This window comes from Pelecanus crispus, chromosome 1 (assembly GCF_030463565.1).
Source record: "Pelecanus crispus isolate bPelCri1 chromosome 1, bPelCri1.pri, whole genome shotgun sequence".
In the NCBI taxonomy this organism is placed as follows: Eukaryota; Metazoa; Chordata; class Aves; order Pelecaniformes; family Pelecanidae; genus Pelecanus; species Pelecanus crispus.
The window spans coordinates 218606496-218628943 of record NC_134643.1 but is presented as its reverse complement, the minus strand read 5'-3'; the positions used below and the strand labels follow the sequence as shown (position 1 = coordinate 218628943).

Genomic DNA, 22448 nt, shown 5'->3' with positions numbered 1-22448 from the left:
ATTCTCCTTGGGAAGCTGGCAGCTCATGGCTTGAACGGCTGTAGTCTTCGCTGGGTAAAAAACTGGTTGGGTGGCCGAGCCTAGAGAGTTGTGGTAAATGGAGTTAAGTCCAGTTGGCAGCCGGTCACGAGCGGTGTTCCCCAGGGCTCTGTTTTGGGGCCAGCCTTGTTTAATATCTTTATCGATGATCTGGATGAGGGGATTGAGTGCGCCCTCAGTAAGTTTGCAGATGACACCAAGTTGGGTGGGAGTGTCGATCTGCTGGAGGGTAGGATGGCCCTGCAGAGGGACCTGGACAGGCTGGATCGATGGGCCAAGGCCAACTGTGTGAGGTTCAACAAGGCCAAGTGTTGGGTCCTGCACTTGGGTCACAACAAGCCCATGCAGCGCTACAGGCTTGGGGAAGAGTGGCTGGAAAGGTGCCTGGCTGAAAAGGACCTGGGGGTGTTGGTAGACAGCCGGCTGAACATGAGCCAGCAGTGTGCCCAGGTGGCCAAGAAGGCCAACAGCATCCTGGCTTGTATCAGGAATAGTGTGGCCAGCAGGAGCAGGGAGGTGATTGTCCCCCTGTACTCGGCGCTGGTGAGGCCACACCTGGAATACTGTGTCCAGTTTTGGGCACCTCGCTACAAGAAAGACATTCAGGTGCTGGAGCGTGTCCAGAGAAGGGCAACAAGGCTGGTGAAGGGTCTGGAGCACAGGGCTTATGAGGATCGGCTGAGGGAACTGGGGTTGTTTAGCATGGAGAAGAGGAGGCTGAGGGGAGACCTTATCGCTCTCTACAACTCCCTGAAAGGAGGTTGTAGTGAGGTGGGTGTTGGTCTCTTCTCCCACGTAGTTAGCGATAGGACAAGAGGAAATGGGCTCAAGCTGCGCCAGGGGAGGTTTAGGTTGGAAATTAGGAAAATTTTCTTCACGGAAAGGGTGGTCAAGCATTGGAACAGGCTGCCCAGAGAGGTGGTGGAGTCACCATCCCTGGAAGTGTTCAAAAAACGGGTAGATGTGGCACTTTGCGACATGGTTTAGTCTAGTCTACCCTTGATTGGTTTAGAGTGGATTTGGTAGTGTAGGTTAATGTTTGGACTGGATGATCTTAAAGGTCTTTTCCAACCTAAACGATTCTATGATTCACAGTGGCACCATTCTTCACTTTGTGGGCCATTTAAGATATAGTCACTGAGTGCTAATTATTTCCAGATTCCAGTCTCCTCCACTATTCTAAGGGTTTTTTTATTTATTAATAGTTGCTCTCTCTTTAAATGATCACAGCATGAACTCAGTTTGGGAGCTGGTGTAACTATGTCATTTAAGGCGATGAGGTTTTGCTAATATATTTATGCATATAGCATGGATGCAATTGCAGAAGAGATCTGCTTTATTCTACTCCCTCTTTCAGTATAGTTTATCCCCCTTTCTCACACAGACGGAGCTGCTCTTCCATAAACCATTTGTATATGACATTCACAGTTTTCCTTTTTCTTTACCTATTCCTATATAGTTAAAGCAGTGCTACTTTCATATGAAGACAACCACATAAACTTCATTCCAGACAGTGAGAAGGACTGGTTTGGCAAGTCTTTGCCAAACAGGTTTCTTAATTTCTATCCAAGCTGGCAAATTAATCACATGGATTACTGTCACACAGACTACAGGACTTTCAAAATTAGTCTGAATAATGTCATTCACTCTTGTCCAGAAGGCTTTGCTGCCATTTTACATTTACCTTGTGTTTCTTGCATGTGTACAGGTGACTACATGGAGTGTAGCCCACATTATCCTATGTACATACATGCTCTTCCTCTGACTCCCTGGCAGGGTAGGTCCAGGTGCTAATTGTCAGAAAACTAACAAAATAAAATAAATAGTCCTGTGATGATGAGGAGGGGTGGTGAGACCACAAAAGAAAACACATCAGCTTAGATTGGCTTCAACCGTCAAGGAACCGCACCCTGATTCTTTTCTACCGTGCTGATTGTGATGGTATTTTAACACTGTACTGCGGTTTTGTTATCAATGGAACAAATGCAGAATTTTATTTTTGTTATTGCTGGATCAAGCATATGAGTATGTACTGGTCTTTCATTCCTGAGCAGTGTAATTTATATTTGTAGGCTGACAATTCCTCTAGTTCTCCATGGACATGTAGATGAACTTAGAAATAATGAGAGTTTATGTGAATTCCATTTTTCTCAGGCATTTTTATTCCTCAGAGAGACTTCCGTGGGACCAAATTACCATGAAAACTAGATTACCATGGTATTTCAGTTCCTTACTCTAAAAGTTCATGTCATTCATTACTGTTGACACTATACACACAGCCTTAGCAAACTATGAAAAATATAAAAAGAAAACTCCTAAAAATGTGCATTAAAAAACATAAGCTGCCATTTAACCCAAATATTTCCTGAGCAAAAGTAAAGCCAATAATTTCCCAAATATGAACATTTCAGGCCACAGCTGGGCATAGTGCTGTATTGAGAGGTAAGGGTATTACTCAGTTTATGACACAAAATCACTCCAGATATGGAGCAATCAGCTGGAAAGAAGGCCAGCACACAAACCCCTTTGCTCTGAATGCAAGGTGCAAAGCAGTGAAGAGTCAGGCTCCAAATTTAGACAAAAGCCACTGTATCTGCTCCTCCAGTGCAGCCAGTTCCTCAGTCTAAGACCTAGATCGATCCCACTTTATTCTAATCTTGCAGAAAAGGCTTTCAAGGTTGCACTTTGCCACCACACCAAGACCACTGCAATGGAGGACGACCACTGAAAAGGCCAGTGATGTTCTCCGTGCTGCCCCTAACCTTGCCTCTCCTTCCTACGCATTTGATGTAGGGGTTGTGCAACCAAGGGTGAGTTTTTTGAAAGGTTTTGCCATGGATAGGTTAGTCTGCTGTCGAATCCTGTGCAGTCAAGGCAGACGGGGAAGGTACTCAACAGTCCAGTTCAGATCTAATGTGGCAGCGCTGGAGATGCTCCACTCTCCCTTGACTATTGAAGGAGCTTAGGATGTCTGTCTCATTCCTTAGCTACTCCAGGTAGCTGGGTAAAGTTAAGAGGAATTAACATAGGCTCAAGTGTAACAAGAAAGTGGGGACTAAGGGAGAACTTATGCAAGAACCCTTGGGCAACAATGCATAACCATAGGACAAAAAATCCTTGGCTTCAGCCTGACTAGAGGATCATTTTAACACCTTTACCGTTAAGACCCCCACATAAAGTGTAATGCCATGCCACTCCAGGCTCTGAATTATGAAAGGGTGAACTGGGTCCCAAAGCCAGCATTTCAAGAGACCATTTGTTGAGTGGACACATGGGAAAAGAGAATTTCCAAAAGTCCTTCTAGAAAGTGGTGCTGGTAAGAGATGGCCCTTGGGCTTATTTTTCTTCAGCTAAACCAGAGATGCTGGATGTTAAATGATGTTTTGAGACAGTGAGCTTCTGGTGAGCTGTAGTGTAAACCTGTATATCTCTTTTTTTGGATCATCAATAATTACAGCTCCTCCACACAGTGGTAAATACTGCATACTCTTTCAACTTGGGCTATTTAGTTTATTTAAAATTTCCTCTGAAAATATGTTTTTTTGCACTATTTTTACGTAAAATCTTTCTCCCAAAACAGAGATGGATGCAGTTCAGTGGGGATGGGAGGGCCAGGAGGAGGTATAATTTCTTGCATACATTGTTATTTCCCATGTAAAGTTTACTAAAGTTCTGGTATGAGGGAACCTATTGGAAATATATCATATGGGTTAATGTTGCTTTGTGGTGCTGAGACATAAATTGCACATCATGGACCATTAGGTCCATGGTCAGTAACCACCCTTACTGCCTTGTTTTTAGGGGCAGTATACTATCCCAACCAGCCTGTACCAGTTTCCCCTGGGTTTTGGACTAAAGAGATCTGTATAAAACATTACACCTCTTCTCAAAAAACCCCCCACAAAACTCAACACGCAACTTTCTTTTATTCTCTATAAATAGAATATAGAAGGAAGGTGCTTTCCTGGTGTGGGAGGGGAATGTAAAATGATGCCATGTCTGACCAGTTACCTCATCTCTATGCACGTGCATATGCACATGCACACGGAACTCTAGGCAACGCAGTGAGCTTTCTGCTCCCTATCTTCAAAGTCTTCCAATGCTAAAAACCACTACAAAAATATCAAGAGAAGCTTTCTGACAGTGACATACATCAGCCTGCAAAATGACCTCTCCCAGGGAGCGGTGAAAGCCCTATCATTTATGTTGTAAACAATAGTAATTCTTAACACATGATGTGCACAGAGCTGGACAAATATTAAATGATCTGCAAAACACGCCTTTGAGATGTTACTGCTGCACAAGAGGCATGGATGTGGTTTTGGGCTTAAGGCCCAAAGAGCAAAAGTATTCCTAATAAAGAATTTACACTCAAGTTCATCTCTTCTAGCTGGGTACTCAGATACCAAGATAACCCCACCGCATTTACTTACAACTAGACAAAACACTGGAAACTATTCCCTGGAAGACAATACTGGGAGAGCCAGAGAAATAGTCTATTACTTTAAGGAGGGGATTTTTTTAGAGACACAAAGTTAGGTGTCCAACCTGCACTGAAATCCAATGGGATCTGAGCATCTAACTCCCACAGGGTTGTCTGAAAATACTGACCATAAAATGTCAGATTTTTCTCTCGGCCACACCAGAGTTAGTATGAGGGAAGTCTCTGCAGGAGATGTCTGTAAATGAGATCAGAACTCAACCATAAAATGGTGACAAAGTCATCTGGAGCGCACAGAGCTGTACTCAGTGATGAGTATACCATTTCATTATTTCTGTGTTTATTACATTTTTTTTTCTATGTGTTGGTTTTGGTTTATCGGCAGTTTTTATTTTGATTTGTATTTTATTATAATTTACTTTCATTTGCTAGTTCTCAGTCTATTTACAGAGAACAAAAGAATGCACCATGTAGAACAGTAGAATAATAGTGTTTATTTTCACAAGTTTGGAAAGATCAAATAACTCACAAGTCCCAAAGTGGAACCATGCCTGAGGTAGGTTAGGTCATCTCGAGTGTGGGGAAACAAACAGAAATATCCCATTCTTCACTATTGTTTATTATATTTATGCCACTCGGGAGTTTTAACAATACTGCGTATATAAAACATTTGTTCTTGCTTTCTGCGCTATTCAGAGTTTTCTCAAGGCTCTTTAGTGCTTTTTTTTTTTCCTAGGGACACTGCAATGTTGCTATGCTTTAGTGACTTTCTCAACTGATTTAGCAGAAATGTAAGAAATGGCCCCTAGGAATGAGCCAGGGGTGCTGAAAAGGAGGTTTTGTTCTCTGAATGCTTCTAAGTTTAAAAATTATTCTTTCGAGAGTTTTAACTAGTTTGCTTCAACTTCTTTCCTCGATTCTTTTTCATGTACACTCAAAGCTCGGTCCAGCAGAAAGAAACCAAAAGCAGAGCCTGTTGTTGCTATCAGTATCTTTGCAGCCCCATCAAATCCACAACTGGTTTTTACACTGCCTTGATTTTTCACAGGAGGTCCAACCTTGGATGTCCAAAGCCACATCTGCCCGCCTACACCCAGTGTTTCAAAAGCTAACAGTAATCATGGGTGTGTTTTTTCTTTCATTTGCAATTTGAAGTGCTTTCAAGACACCTTGCAGCAAAGGTGCTGAAAATAAAGGCAAAGGGGGCAGCTTGGCTCAAAGAGCCTCCTCCAAGCCATTCAGCCTGCTCCCAGCTTTGGACATCCAGAGTCCTGCTGAAGGACGATGTAGTTTATCAACCCAACATTGCAGGATAACCTAAAATCACTGCCAATCTGCTTGAAAATGCAAACCTGCAAACCGCAGTGATTCAGCAGCTGCTACTTAGGCTGTTGAATTCTACTGCTGTGACGTCCAAGTGCTGGCAGCAGGAGTGATCGGAGTCCTGAGGCTGTTTCAACATGAACATTTGAAAATGAAGATGCTGAAATTTACTGTTCATTATTCCTCTGGAAAAATTCAGGCTTAAATTGAAAGCCTTTGCAAAAGTGCTGAGTTCCTAGAAACTATCATTACTTTTCAAAGGAGCTGTTGGGTGCTCAGCTGCTTTAGAATAACTACATTTCTATCTGTGGTCTTAGCAACCCAACTTCATGGACTGATAGTTTTATTACAGAAACTTTAAGTGCGTTAGGAACTTAAAAAAGAGAAAAAATGGCTCCTTCTGAGTCTTAAGTTCATGAAGATATTCATGGCTTTGAAAAAATTGCTGTTTGAAGCATAAATAATGTTGCAGTAATGACCTCAAATAAGACGGAAATGGGTGAAGAGGAGGGGCAAATGAAATTTTTTTACTTGAGGATTTCATCATTCATTCCTGCCTCCTTTTTCTCTCCTACTTTGTGAAAGACCCTTTGCATCGACGCTGCTGAAGAACAGCCAACCACCAGCTGCCGCTCCTGCGGGCAAGCGGTAATGACTGGCTTGCATCCACCCTACTTAGGGCCAGACCTCTCTATAGCATGTTTGTCTCAGATCTCATTCAAAAGGCCCCAGAAAAGAGCCAGGGAGGGAATTAGCAATCAGGTGGCACAGCCAATGATGTCCAGAGCTCTAGTTCACTCCTTGGACCTCTTTAGGGATGGGGACCCATGCAACGCTGCCTCAGAGCCCCGTGTGCGCAGCCTGCTCTCATCCTTCCCACTCGGAGCCATGGAAAGGTGAACATCATCTGCACGTTTGAAGGCTGCTGCCCCCACCTGGTATGCAGAAATGAAGGACCTGGAAGCTACGCGGGACAGGTCTTTCCTGACTGCTGGATTTGATAAACATCGAGACAGGAGGATGGCAGAGGAAGGACACGAGTTCCAGACACAGCACTGTGACTGTAGAGCATGGGCAGACAAACCTTTTGATATCACACAACTTCTCCACCAGAAAAGATTTTATTCCGTCTGGGTGGTGTGGAGTGGGTTGTGGCAGCTTCCGTCACATGAAGGTAGGGAACTAGCCTTTATCATCTGGGTGAGGGAGTTGCAAGCAGAGGAGCATGCTGAGGTACCCGGATGATGCAAGATGTGATTTTGCATTCTTTCCAGAACTACAGAAAGCACTTTCCTGGAAAGCAGGAAAGAAGCAGAAGGGTCACAGTGGCTGTTTTGGGTTGCTTTTGAGAAGGTGTCCACATGCACTGCCTCTTACTCCTTTTCTAGTGAACCCAGCGGCTTAATTTAGCCTTTAATGACCAATTCTGTCACCTGATTTAGAAAGAAGAAATCACTGTCTCTAGGAACAGCAGCACTGTAGGCTAAATACAGTCGAAGTGCAATTCTGCTGACGCCTTGCATATGGCTCAGTAAGTCATCTCTCGGTTTGGCCTGCAGAATCAGGGTGGTAAACATTATGTTTTTGTTTTCTTGATGTAATCCTTGGTACCTCTGTAAGGAAGACGGCAACATTTATGTCTGGAAAAAATCCAGATTTGTATAAACTGGAGGATATTACTGTGTGTATTAAAATGTTCACAGGGTATTATCCCACAGCTCATCCCATATTTATTTTGGAAATTATTACATCTGGAAAATGGGAATGCTTCCAGTTAATTCCTTCACCTTGAAATATCAGCAAACACAAGGGTATTTTGAGATTATTCCCTGCTAAAAAATGAATGAGTAGCATTTGCGACTGCCAGCCAAAAGAGAACCTCTCTTCAAATAATGCAAAATGGGTTAAGTTTAAAGTGTAAGTAGTTTCAGAGGCAAGGGTGAAAGCAGTTCTTAAAGGATCCTTCTTTCCATGGAGGAAAGTAAAACCAACTCAATTAACAGCACTGAACTCCCATTCAATACAGCCATTTCAAGCATTAGGGATATAAGTTACAAGCATGTGGTTTACTTCTACACAACTAGTTCAATACTGTACCCACCATTTGTCCTGGATTTTGAAAAGAAAAGGAGATTGGTGGAGCTGACTATCCCCAGGTACCCCACTGATGGCATGAAACTCCAGAGCTCCTTTCTCACAAGTCTTCGTCTCTCTCCTGAAATTTGCTCCCTTTTTACAAATTTTCTGGCCGTATTTTGACATCTCCCTGGTGAGCACACAGCACAGCAACATCTCCCAGGTTCTGCGCAGTTTACTGAAGGAAGCAGATGCCTGCGTGTACGCATTGCCTCCACTGACCTGAGCAGAAGGACGAATTTAATCCCTAACTTTTTTAGCAGCACAATGTTTTTCAGTCTGGCGTTCGTAAACTTTATGATGGAGTCATGAGACAATCACACAGACGGCAAGAGAACAAACCGAAGGAGAAAAACTATGAGAGTGGGAGAACAGGAGAAGAAGGGAAATAAGTGAGTGCAAAAACCCCCTTCTGCTGGGAAGAGCCGTTCTTATCGGACAAGAGAGGCTACTTCCAGAAGCGAAGTTCATGCTCCAAGAACTGCATGAGTAGCAAGGAAAAGCTGGATCACCTGTCCCAAGGGAGAAAAAAAAATACATGGCAAAAAAAAAAAAAAAAAAAAGTACGCAAGTTGGAAAGCAGCATGAGGAAAGGGCAAAGCGTTACATTTCTTCCAAGTTAAAATGTTTCCAGATTGTTCTGATATTTAGAAATGCTTAGAAGGAAGATTTCCCAGATCTCAATGCATTTGGAAGGCAAAGCCTCCTGCAATGTGAAGTTCCCCGTTTGGCTTCTTTCCTCGGCTTCTTTTTTTTTCCTGTCTGATTTTGTTCCAATTAGTTAAATGCTGCGCCTTGGATTTCCAGCTAGACCACCTCGTAACATCGATACCTACTCGCTGCGAAGGCAGGCGGAATTCTTCATACCTCCAGCCACTCTCATGGGCTGAGATGAGATATGTAATTTACTTGCAGACATCAGATTTGTCAGACGCCAAAGATATTAGCAGAGAATGTTCTCAGGCTGTGAGACCCGCTAAAACCTGGGAAGGCAGGCACTACTTTGCTTCATTCAGCAATTCTCACCCGAGCTACCCCATTCCCTAACATAACCAGTTATCACCTGTACAGGTAAACTGGAGGATTGCAGTGCTGTCCAGCGGTTAAGGTCTCCTGCTAAGGGCCGAGTCTGGCCCCGGACTTGTGCTGAAAGCTGTGTTTTGTTAACCCAGCTGCAAAGGGGTACGTGGGCAATCGGAGCAGAGTCTAAACGCAGTGAGATGCTGCCACGTCGCTCCCTTCTGTGGCACAAGGCACGGAGGCTGGGATATCGCCGCTGTCCCTGTCTAACGAGGCTCACATGCGCATCTGACATTTTTGGCTGCCTAAATTTTTATTCAGACACATTGGTATATCTGATACTGCTACATTAATGAGGACCAGGGAGTACGCTGAGCGCTCCCAACTCCCCCACCACTCACGCTGCTTAGCAATTAGCTCACTCCCTGGCTTTGCTTTTGGGACAGCTCTGAGTAACTCTCTCCAAGGCACCTGGATATTACAAGGCAAGTCCTGCACAGCGCGTGCCACGTCACCTGGCCTCAAGCCACGGGATTTATCACTGGCGTTTGTTTAAGTAACATTACAGAGACAGCCTGCTGTTCCCAGTGTACAGCCTTGTTCATGCGACAGGGAGAGCTGCCGAAAACCCCAGGTATTTATGGGGGCAAAAGTAAAGGTCCTCGATGCTTTTTTAGTTCATGTGACTCCTTCCTTTTCCAAGACTATTTTGTCCCAGTTCCAACCAAGGGTAAGTTTCTCCCAGGACAGAGTAGCCTGGGCTGGCATCCAACGCCAATTGGGCTATCAGCGATATTCCCATGCTGCTTTACCCCTAGGGCTTCTTCCCAGAATAGAGTCTTGTAACCCCATGGAAATGGGCCTGGAGCAAGGTCAGGGCTGTGCCGCCGCCTTTATTAGTGCATCGTCAGCGTCTTCCTCAGCTGGCCCAACAGGAGAGGTGCAAAAGCCTCCAGTTCTGAGCAGGCAGCTATTCACTCAGCTCAGGGTTGCTGCACAAATGAAGAGGGCACCTTCTTGGCTCCTTCTTTACCAGTTTTCCTTAACTTGAGAAGGACGAGTCCTACCAAATCAGGACTGTTGACAAAAATGTGCCTCAGAAGTGAAATTATGATCTTGTGCAATTATTAATATCATACATGCTGTAGTTCCCGGCCCACAAATACAAGGCAGCAAGCAAGCCTTAAGCCCAGAGTAGCAGCAAAGCCAAAACATGCATGCAAGAGAGCCAGAATCCATATCTTAGGCAATAATTGCCTTTTCTGCCCACAAGCAGTTCTTCAGCAGAGTAATACAAAAACAGCAAGCAAGGCACTGGGTCCAAGCCAAAGTCCAGACAATGTTGCAGCAGGTTATCTTGCCGATGCCGCTTCCCCAGGAGGGCCAGCACACAGCAATATTCACTCCCTTTGCCAGCCATGCAACCGCAGCTGCAGGGGAGCTGTACCTCCGCACTGAAGCTGGATTCAAAGTTATCTGTAGGGTTTTCTACTAGATTTTAAATACAGACCGTCATAGACAGAGTTCTACCTAACAGAGGGTCGGTCAGGCGAGCACGCTTGACTGCAATAGCATAATTGAACTATTTAGGCCAAAAAATCTTCTACTGCAGGTTTGCTGGGAGCCTGCAAATAGTCTCGCGGCGGCTCCGAGTTCCGTGAACCATCCAACCTGCCCGCCTGCGGGCTGCTCTATTTGCAACGCAAGCACGCTCTCGCATCCACAGCGGGCTTCGCGGAAGGCACGGCGAAGGTTTTGGCAAAATGAATGACCGATTTGCTCTGTGTTGTTGGGAGCGGTGCAGGCTGGTCTCAGGGCTCATCAGCGAGGGGGGCTCTGCAGGCTGCGCAGGAGGAGGCTCTGAGGCAGGCTGGGAGGGGGAGGCATTTTCTTGCGGTGGATCCGTTCCAAGTCCGTATTTGCCAGCAGGTTAGTTTGCTGCTCTTCCAATTTTCCTCGTCTCTCTCCCGCCAGGTCTCGAAATAACCTCTCCCGACCTGACCACCGCGCTGAAGGTACAGGCTGTACTCGCTCCCCCCAGGACTGTTTGCAAGCTGCTGTTACTTAACGGGGACCTGGAGCGAAATCATCCCGGCACACCCCAGCCCGTTTAGGCCGAAAATAATGAAAATTGAAATTTTTGGGACCGGGCGCCAGTTTTGCAGCTGCGCTACAACCGTGTTATCAGTCACCGCCTTCACGGTTTGGTAAGCTCGGTGCCGGCGGGTTGCGGGGCCCGGCGCCGGCGGGTTCCCGCCGGCGCCGGGCCCCGCAACCCGCCGGCACCGGGGTCACGGCCGGGGGGCGAGCGGCCCCCGCCGGGCAGGGGTCGGTGGCGGGGAGGGGGCTGAGCCGGCCCCGCCCGCGGCCTCCTCCCGCCTCCCGCCCCAGCCCACGTGCGGCGCGGCGCTCGCGCCACCCCGCCCCCGCCGCTCCCCCGGCGGCCGCGGATTGGCTGCGGGCCTCACGCGAGCCGCGCGGAGGGGAGGGGGGGGGGGGGGGGGGGGAAGAGAGGAGCGCGCGGCTGCCCGCGAGTAACCCCGCCGCCGCCAGCGCCCCGCGCGACCTTTCTCCCGCATCGGCGGTGACGCGGCGCCCCCCCCCCCCCCTCGCCGCTAAGATGGCGGCGCTGAGCAAGTCCATCCCCCACAGCTGCTACGAGATCGGGCACACCTGGCACCCGCGCTGCGCCCGGGCCGCTCTCCACATCACGCAGGGGGCGCTGGCCGAGTCCCTCCGCATCTACGGCACCCTCTACCTGGTGGGTCGGCGGGGGGGGGAAGGGCCTGGGGGGCGCGGGGGAAGCCCGGCCTTGGTTTGGGGTGGAAGGCCGTGAGGGATATCCGGGCGGGGGGGGGGGGGGGGAGCCTGGCCTGGGGTGGAAGGGAAGGGTACGGGGGCGGGCCTGGCCTGAGGTGAGGGGCATGAGGGGTGTTTGGGGAGGGCGCGGGGGGAGTCTGGCCTGGGGCGGGGGGGGAGGGCATGAGGCACACGGAGGTGCGGGGCGGGGGGAGGGGGGTGTGTTGGGAGAGGAAGGGCCCAAGGGGCAGCCTGGCCCTGGGGTGAGGGGGGAGAAGAGCAAAAAGGGTGTTTTGCGGGGAGGCTGATGCTGAGGGAGGGAGATGGTGCGGTGGGGGCAGCGTGGCTTGAGGGCAGAAGGGTTGTGTGGGGGGAGAGCCTGGTGCTTGAGGGCGGGGGGGCAGAGGAGGGGGAGCGTGTTGAATCTGGCCCTGGGAGGGGAGGAGAAGGGCATGGGGAGGCGGTGGGGTCTGGTGGCATAGGAGATGCTGTGAGAGGGGTGAAGCTGGTGGGGTAGGAGGGCAAGGGTATGGTCTGAAAATCGTATTTTCATCATCTTCCAGTACCCACGATACCTGAATAAAAAGACTTAGTATTTGCCTGAGAGGCTAGCATGGTATCTTTGGCAGTAGCAAGAGCACGTGTGTATTACTGTTGGTGACACCTTCGTAATCAGTGCCTTAGGACCAAGGAGGTTCCATTGTATAACTGAAGCAAGGCTAAAAACCCAAAAACATTAAAGCTGAAGTATTCAGAGAGAATCCTACAGGTGAGAGATCTTGGGTTGCAGTTAGATTCGGTTATATCACCTCAGTTGCAGCTGGCTTGCTTCCAGCAAATTAGGGTGTAGGTAGAGGAGTCAGATCTGTTTGCATCCGTTTGTGTAAACATATTCTGAAAGCTGATCTAAGCTGGAATTGCTGCAGGTGAGCACTTCCTTCTGTTCCTGCCTCTGTGTTTCTCCTGTCGTGGTGCTTGGGGGCTTGAGTGGTGAGCTGGCCCCAAGCTAAGTCCTAAAGAAAGAAAAACAAGTCATCGAGTCTGTACTTTCAACTCTGTACCAGTGCTGGTACAACACAAGACATGTAATAAAGAGAAGGGAAGGAGTGGGACTGCAGCAGTCCTGGGCTAATTCGTTTAAGCTCCCATTGAAGCGTTCCTTGTGTGAAAACTGTGACAACATCCAATTACATGATAAAAAAAGTTAACAACTGGTAGCAGTGTGGTCCTAAGGAGTTGTCATGTCTGACAGTGAACATTTTCACTCTGAACTGACACAAACAGAAGTGGCAGCTGTTTGTGTGAGCATACAGTAAGCTGGATCAGGAAACTAAGAGAAGAACATTCCCTTTCCTCCTCCTCCCCCCCCCCCCCCAGTAATTTTTTCTTTGTATCCCTTTTCTGATCCAGTTTGCTGTGTGGTAGCTTGAATACTTGTACCAGCAGAGAATGGGCCTGAAATAAACCGTGAGAGGTGTAGTGGTGATCTGTCAGGTCTGGCTAAAGATAAAGCAGCTTAAACAGGTCTGTAATTATATCAAAGTTCTCCAGCCTCCAAGCCTGGTAAAGAGATCCCTGCTTATAGCCATGTTACGGTTCACTCGGTTGTGCAGTCATGGTTTAGGGGGAAAGCTCCCCCTTTTTATTTCTTTGAAAAGAAGATGAACCCCGCAAATCCAAAATGTTTTCCTGATCTGTTTTACGTTGTGGGCCCATGAACATTTACATCTTGTCACAAATCCAAGGTGGGGTGGGAACCTTCTCAACCAATGTCATGCTGCGCTGCAACACATCTGCATCAGTTTTCATACTGCCTTCTTTATAGTTTTTAATTTTCTTAGGTTTTTGCTGACAGTGTTTAACTTGACATCAGTTTAAAGCTGAGCTGCTCTAAAATCTTGCTGCTACCTAAAGAGGGAGGAAGCACTTGCCTGCCTTTGCTCCCCGACACATAACTATGCTCCTTTCTTTGTGTGGTCTTGGACCTTATCTCTCCTTGAGCAGATTTGATTCATTCACTAGCCCAGAAGAGGTTACTACCCTGCTTTTAGCTGGGCTAATTTTCAGCTGCGTTAGTTGAATTGATTTATGAAGCAGGGTTTGACGAGCACCAGAGCCAGCGTAAGGTAAAGAGTGCAAGGGTGCAGTGGGGACTGCAGAGGAGGAAGCAGAAGCCTTGCACATTAAGTAGGTTGGCAGGGAAGGAGCGGTCCTGAATCAGGAGAGTCATCACTAATGTCATTCTTTGCTGGACTTAAAGCGGTGCTTGAAAACCTTGTATTTGTAAATGAAATACCACAGTTGGACAGTGTAAACATTCAGTCCTTTCCTGTATTCTGAGATTCACATAGGGGGATGAACTTAAGTTATTTTACCTTTGTATTTATATCAGTGTATGTTCAGAATGTTTCTGGTACTACTTAGTCCCACTCCTTTGTACAGCTCAGCAACAAAAAAATGCACTTCATTTTTCTATGTCAAGCCTGTAAAATGGCTTCTGCTTGTTTGTTCCTTCTGTTGCCACAAGCTGACAACTAAGGAAACTAGATGAAAGAGTTTCCTTTCACAAAAGCTTGCGTGGAAATGAATTAGAATGAATAGATGAGAATAAATTGCCAGAGGTCATTCTGGGAGAGAACATGATTAGGGACAGTTATAATCCAGAGTCCAAACTTGTAATACCTACACCCCACACCTCTTAAATGTTTTGCTGCTCTTCAGTCACTTCAGTCAGTGGGAGACTGATGGAGCCAAATTAGATGGTGCTAGTATTTGAGGAATAAAATACTGATGTTAGTAAATGGCTGTAAAGAGTCTTTGCTTTTAAATAGTGCTGTACTGGTTTTTTTTTTTGTTTGTTTGTTTAAATAACTGTCCTTGAGTATTTTTTTTAGCTGGAAAAAATACAATCTTCAGATATCATACTTTCACTGTCTTTATTTTTGCTCCAGTACAAATTGATTGCTTTAGTAAAAGTAGGTTTTCTATCTAAATTGAATTGTCCCTCCCCATACGAAGTGGCTGACAGGAATGCCTATTTCATAATTAAGACTGCTTGTATTTCACAAACCGAGTGTCCCAATGTGTAAGTCTTCTGAGACCTGCTTTTACCCCCCCAAAAAAAAGAAATAAAAAAGTTAAAAATTGCTTAACACCTATACCCCCAAAAGAAACCCCAAACGGTCTCCCATAAACCTTATAATTACGCTTTTTAAAAACTGCCTGCCTTGAAAGTTTTCTTAAGAAAACTCTACTGAAAAAGTCCTTCATCAGAGTTTGTAGTACTTCGTTCTGTCTGTACTTCTGCTTTGGATTAGTCAAGGCTAAAGAAAATGTGAAGGTGTAAGCTTGTATTTTCAAAGTTGAAGAATTCAGACTTTTAGAAATTCACAGAGGTGGGGAGAAGAGAGCCATTTCACAGGGAAATCGCATAAAGCTGGAGAAAGGGAAATGAGAGGCTGGCATACCAGATTTGAATTGTCTCGGCTTCTGTTTCCTGGGATTTCTGTTGATGTCACATGGGAAATCTGCCATTCATCACATGCGTTAGAGCGAAGTCCTCTGTCTCCTGAGGGTTTGTAGGTTTTAGGCACTTGTTTCGTGATGGTGCACGTTTTGCAGTAGATGAGTATGCTTAGTCCTTAGTATGAAGTCTTTGTAGTATATCGAGGTAATTGGATCTGGTGGTAACATTTCCTCTTCATCAAAATATGGTAAAAATCATCTGTTTGCGGTTAAGCTAATTCTTCTAACTTTTTGCCTGTGGGATGACAAGAGTCATTCGTGTCTTTCACCTTTTCTTTCTCCCAGTCTGATCATCTGTTTTCTTCACTTAATTTAAGCCAGGCTTCCTCCCCTTCCCACCCAAGGTCTGCTGCCCTTCCTTCACCCGGTGTGCCTCTGCTGCTAAATGACACAGCCGGGGAACAGCTTGAGCACTGGCCCTGTCGTGGTTCACACCGACTGTTAGTTTACTCCTGGCTCTGACTCCAGACGCCTCTCTCCGAGACGGATCTGCTGGTGTAGAGGAGAGGAGCACCAGGCCTCAAGCAGTGTGGATGCCAGCGGGCCTGTTTGCCGTGTCCTCTGGACTGGGGGATGGTTCAGCCAATTATTTAGCGGAACAGGTGTAACCTGAGTCTGCTATTCCAGCACATTTTTAATGATCCTCGGGGCTTGCTGTATCTTATTGATTTCTTTCACTTAATTTCTTCTCAAACCCTTTCATACTCATTTTGGTCTCACTTTTGATGCTCTTTTCATACTCATTTCACACTTACTTGGGTCTCATTTGTAATATTTGTCATACTTGTGCCATATCTGCTTCCTCCTGTGCTTGTAGTAGCCTTCAGGTTCTTAGAGGCCAATTGCTTCTTTGTGTCAAAAGGTTTTTTTCCTACTTGCGATTCCAGTGCTGTTGTCTTCCTAGGCCCTCTTTGACCCCTGAGTATCTGTATTCTTTCTCTTAATTGGCATTATTTATTTTGTAAGCTCCCTAGGACAGCATTGTATATAATACTGTTAAAGACACAAATGCTATCAGCAATTGTACAAGTATAAGGTGTGTTTTCTTCCTGTATAAACGTGAGAGGGACATTGGTACTAGGACAGCATGGGCCAGGTAGTCATGCACATGGCAGCTGGCAGGTCTCTTCACACATAAATCACTGATTGACTAGAGGTTATAACAAGAACAAACCTAATTATTGCGCTAATGAATTAGTTTGAAAACTGTTGGATGGAAGACACAATCACTGGCCAAAGATCGAGGTGAGGCAGAATGAAGCATGAATGTCGCATCACTTCCCTGGCTATGCGTACATCGCTGTAGGATGGAGCCAGAGGTTGGCCAAGGATGGATGGTGCACGCCAGCCGTGCCGCTGCTGCTTCAGGCTCCCTTCGCCTGCAGTTTCTGTTAGGGAGAGCTGTTTGGACTGGCCCTGGGCAAAGCTGGGGAGCCAGCTAACACTAAAACAGATCCTGGCTTATCTGCCAGCGTAGACATAGTCATCATGTGTCATATTCTGAGGTGTGTGAGAAGGCTGTACTGGCCAGATTGTATTCTAAAATAGTCCAGAATTGCCGGGTATATTAAAATGTGTTTTTTGTTTTTTTTGTGCTGCAAACCATTGTGTTTTTGGAAGTAGGGTGGGGAGACAAGGATGTTAGTGCTACCCTTGAATATGCTTTTGTATGCCGGCTTGGATCTCTGGGAGGGGCCATCAAGAAACTCCCTTCTGTCAGGACCCGGTACCTGGAGTTGCTGGGACGGTGGTGTGTGATTGCATTCTGTTGGGATATCTGATCATCTTAGTGCTGTGTAGTGTCCCCTGTTTCTGTGCTGTGTTATGAAAAACAGGTAGGTCAGTGTGTTCTTCCCTTCAGATTGTTCTGGAAGCTGGGTTAATTGTGGCTAAAATTAGCTTAAATGTTACTAAAGTAAGAATCTGGCTGCGACATCTTCATTCCAGGCTGTGATCGTTCTGCTCTGTTCAGGTGGCTTTCGGGCCAGATGGGTAAAATTCTTCCATAAATTGAAAATAAACAGAAATAGTCTTTTGCTGAGACACTGAGAATTTTGAAAGAATCAGTTAATGAATTCAGGTGGACTAAAGAATTTATGCTCAAAGATGCAAGGAGTAATCTGGAGCCTGCATCGCAGTAATGGTGGAAACCAGGGAAAGCCCCAGCCTTGATGGACTGAGCAAAGATCTTGTAAAGACGCTACAAATACTGGGAACCAGCAAAAATTGTTAAAGAGACTGTTTATCAAGGAGATGTAAATCTTTTCTCTTAAGTTGGTACAGCTGTATAGCAGAGTGTAAAAATATCAGGGTAGGATGAAAATAATTGAAAATTATACTGAGTTAGGCATTTCAAGAGGAGTGAAAAATAGCCGTCTACTCATTTAAGTACAAGGGAAACAAGTGGCAAAGATAAGTCGTCATGGAATGAGAGTGATGCCAGGATTGAAGGTAATTTAGATGTCATTCAAAGAGTACGTGAGTACTGTTCATTTCTTTTTTTAGTTGCGTGGATGATATGGAAAATTTTAAAAAAGCCAAGCCAAAACAGCCTGACCCCCTGACAGTGATCCTCATATAATGTCTCGCAAGGGGCAGAGGAAGTCAGAGAGCAGGAGGCACATGCCTTTCCTCAGAGTGTTGCAGGAACTGACTTATGAAATGAAAAAATCTGGAAGCCAGGTTTTGTAATCCGTGAAATCAGGGAGAGACCAGCTAATTGAGGAACAACAAATCTGAATGTTTAAGAGGAGGCATGAGAAACAAATTGCTGATTTGAACAAGTGTCTTTCAAAACCCAAGTGTTACCTGAGGGCATTTTGAGATTTAGTTACTCCAAAGTGCTTAAAAATAATTTGTATATGGCAAAAGAATAATGTTCTTGTAAAATTAATACAAAATTGCAAATGGTTATAAAAGAACATAGAAATAATTGAATATAATTATGAAAGACATCTGACATCAGTCAGGTGTCAGCGGTCTGCCTGCCGCTTGAGTAATCTGAGGTATTTTCTTAACTAGTTTAAATACTGAGGATTGCTTCACTTTTAGCATGCACGTGTGACTTAAGTTACAAGATTTTCCTTGGCTCTTTCATGACTTTCAGAGTATGTATTACATAAACCATCTACACAGCATTATTGGTCATCTCTAAATTTGCATTTTAAAGGTGCCTAACTGTGCCAGATACGCACTCTTATAAATGTCATTGAACTCTGCCTTCCTGAAGATTTGGCTAGGTGTCTGAATATTTCTGTAGCTTTTTTTTTCTTTTTTTGGGGGTGTTTTTTCTTTTTTTTAAATAAAAGTTCATTATGATGTGCTTGATTTTAGTTGGATATTGTGAAGGAATGAGAGAGAGAGATGATGGTGCTTTTTTTCAGTTTCCATCGATCAGTGCTGTATGTATTGGCTAATTTCACTAAAATTTGATGCAGAGGTAATGTTCTTAAAGACATACATTTTGTACAAACTTAGGAAATAGTGGTTTGATGGAGGAGGGAGAGAAAAAATGATGTTGTACGCACAACAGCAGGGTTAGTGCAAGGTCTGTGGTTTTTTAGCTTGCCGTGTAACCTGTCAGACTGTGTACATTGGTCAGCCAATTAGCACATTCATTAAGTCAAATGCAGTGCATCCTGTAGAATCTGTAATTCTGTAGGTGAAGACTGAGGATACTGGAGGTGAAGCTCAGGTTATTGTGGTTAGATGATGATTACTTGTAGGCGTTACATGACACATGGTTAAAATAATCAGGCCTGACTGGTGCCTTTGATCATGGGAGAGCTTGTTTTTGAGTTGTGTTCCTTTTCCACTGGAACACATTGATAGCCTACCCTCAAAGTCTTGCACTAGACTATGTAGCTGTGTTTTAAGGATGATGTTGGAAATGCATATGTTCTTTCTATGGTTAAGACAGAATAAATCAGTTCTGATTTCTTAGTTCTGTAGGGCTTAAAACTTGTATATGAAGGCTAAATTAAAAAAAGAAAGGGCTTCGGTAATACTCTTCCACAAACTGATGGTATCTTGAATCTGGCGGACTGATTTTTCGTAATTATGTTTTTATGTTGGAGAGTCAAAGTGCATTTGTGTGAGTTCTGTAGTTAATGCTAGAAAATAACTTTTCTGTCTGTTTATTGTTACTGAGTAGGCTTTTTTTAATACTTCAGACATAAAATACAGTAGGCCTTAGAGTTCAAGTCATTAGCAATGTTTATTCTTAGAGTGACTAGTGATTATAGAATCATGGAATGGTTTGGGTTGGAAGGGACCTTTAAACATCATCCAGACCAACTCCCATGCCACGGGCAGGGACATCTTCCACTAAACCAGGTTGCCCAGAGCCCCGTCCAACCTGGCCTTGAATGTTTCCAGGGATGAGGCATCTACAACTTCTCTGGGAAGCCTGTTCCAGTGTTTTACCACCTTCATCGTAACAAATTTCTTCCTTAAGTCCAGTCTTAAGTCTACCCTCTTTCAGTTAAAACCATCGCCCTTTGTCCTGTCAGTACAGACCCTAGGAAAAAGTCTGTCCCCATCTTTCTCGTAAGCCCTGTGTAAGTACTGGAAGGCCGCAATATGGTCTCCCTGGAGCCTTCTCTTGTCCAGGCTGAACAACCCCAACTCTCTCAGCCTGGCCTCGTAGGAGAGGTGCTCCAGCCCTCGGATCATTTTGGTGGCCCTCCTCTGGACCCACTCCAACAGGTCCATGTCCTTCCTGTGCTGAGGGCCCCAGAGCTGGACGCAGGGCTGCAGGTGAGGTCTCACCAGAGCAGAGTAGAGAGGCAGAATCACCTCCCTCGACCTGCTGGCCACGTTGCTTTTGATGCATTACCTTTTTTTTATGCTTTTTTTTTTTTTTTTTGATTTATTACTTGAAGAGTGTTTGCACTTGATTTGAGAGGTAATCTCCTTCCAAATCCCCTCTGTATTGTACTGTACGTAAAGGTCTAAACCCCACGTTTCTTCCTTCTACCCTTATTTCTATTCACATGAAAACAATCTTAGAGATGTAGTAGCCTGTCTCTCATGGTTTTTCCACCTATGCTAAATATAATTTCATAGCAATGTTTTTTTTTTAATGAGTTAAATAGAGTTTTTCATATATGTGAACATTTTCATCTATTTCAAGATGGTAATGGCCAAAATGTTTCAGTGAGAGTTAAATCAGAGCTTGTTTTAAACTGTAGGGGAAATGGGGTGATTACCATTGGAGAGTAAATCTGTGGTCAGTTTACATTGGGTTGATGAACAGGAGAAGGAGAAATCTTCCAGTCTGGGCTAGGTGCATAAAAAATAATCAGCTTTTTATGGTGCTTGTATATTCAAGGATTTTGGAGGACAGGTTTGTGGCCATGGCTTTTGCTGTGATATGTCATGTATTAATCCTGCGGTTCGTTCCCTTTGATAGTAAGTAACAAGGGTGTGGGGTTGCCTTCAAAAGCCGCCTAACACTGCCAAGCCTGCGTTAAAGGATAATTGAATTTTGGGTTTCAAGTTTTAAACAGTTGTGTGCAGAATTGAGGAAAGGAGTTATTTCTCTTAAAAACTAAGGCAGAGGCTTTCTATTTTTGGTTTTCCCACAGGTGGTAATGGGACACCAGGCAGTGCTGGATCAGTCTTGAGGTGTGGAATGGAAATCTTTCCCCCATGTTTGACTTACCTTATTCAAGAGGCTTTACTTGACCACATTCTTAGTACTGAACTAGTTGTTTTTGGGGCCAGAAATACTTTCTCTGGAAGTCAGGCTGGCAGGTGTTTAATTCTGCCCCCTCCTGTGTGTGTGTAGGGCACAGATGTCCCACAAGGACAGTTGGGGTATATTTCATCAAATAACTTCTTACTTGAAGGTGTTATTAGAGAGTAACGTATTTGTCTTGTCTGACCGTAGCATGCAAAAGTTTGGTTGTCTGAGGACGGAAGTGTTGTGATCTATCTAAATTTCATCCAGATGCACATATGCTTACCCTTATAATTACAATATCCAGTGATACGCAGACTGTGTAGTTTAATAGTCTCTTCTGGGTTTTAGTTGTGAAGTACAACTTGTGCACAGATGAAGCAAATACAGCAATAAATATAATGATAATTTTCTTAAGCTGTCTCCACTTGTGCTACTAATTCTTTAGACTTGTTGCTGTAAGATTTTTTACTTCCTTAAAATTTCAGCATACGGTTGCATGTGTGTGACTCAGCTGTCATTTAAATAACAAAAGTCTACTCTTGTATGTAGGAGAGGCTTGGAATTTTGTCTTAGGAGTTTGCAAATCACTGGAAAACTAGCAATAGGCATTTAAAATATTAAAACATCATTTAACACCTGTATTATGGTATTTGAATGCTTGAAAATTTTCTGACTACTTATTTCTTAATATTTTAACATACCTGAATTTTTTTAGAACTGAATCTGTTATTTTCAGCTTTTTTCCTGAAGCGTTCTCTCTGTTATCTTTTTTCTAGCTCTGCTGTTTATGTTTTTAATGATCAAATATCTAGGATTCTTTTTGCTTCATCCTTTTTCCCTCCACTGATCCTTTTCTTTCCTCTAACTGCGATTCATTTGTTTCTTCTTCTGCAGTATATCTGTATTTTCTGCAGACTGTGTTGGACTGCAGGGACATCAAGAGCGAGAACTTGCACATGCAGATAGAACGAAATTAGAAAGTTCTAAAAACTTCGGACATTCTTAGGCCATCTGCCCTGTGACAGTGCATGATTCATTTTAAATTCCCTTTTGCTCTCGGTTGTTGAGTGTTTTGGCATCTAGAAAAGTATTTCTTATGGGAGACTGGGAAAGACAGGATTTATTAGTTGACTGTATTAGACGATGAGAATGTAAAAATGTTTGCAACGCTGGACTCTCCTGTTTTTAGTGCTCTGGTGGCTTGAGCTCTGCTGGCTTTGAGAGAGAAGAAAGTGGAGTTAAATTGCAGGAAGGGCTGCAAAGGCTGCTAGATGCAAACAGCTCAGCTGTTGGTATGGACTGCGGATAATGAGTACTGAAGTCTCTGTTTAATGCTTACATAGGCCAAATAAAGACTGCATCTGCAGACTGTACGGCTGCTTAAAGTTTCTTTTTAGTGCATAAAATGTCATAGTGTAAGAAAACTTAAATTGTGGTGGGAGGAAAACATCAGTTTTAGTTTTTTTGAAATGCGGGTTT

General features: G+C 44.7%; 1 protein-coding gene across 2 annotated transcripts in view; it reads left to right on the top strand.

Annotated features, from left to right (window-relative positions):
- Positions 1–11579: 11579 nt before the first annotated feature.
- TMEM135 (transmembrane protein 135) overlaps positions 11580–22448 on the top strand; it is a 190991-nt gene continuing 180122 nt past the window's right edge. For both annotated transcript variants that reach the window (XM_075725055.1, XM_075725047.1), the window contains exon 1: positions 11580–11720. In XM_075725055.1, the coding sequence (XP_075581170.1) occupies positions 11580–11720 (141 nt within the window). The remainder of the gene's footprint in view (positions 11721–22448) is intronic.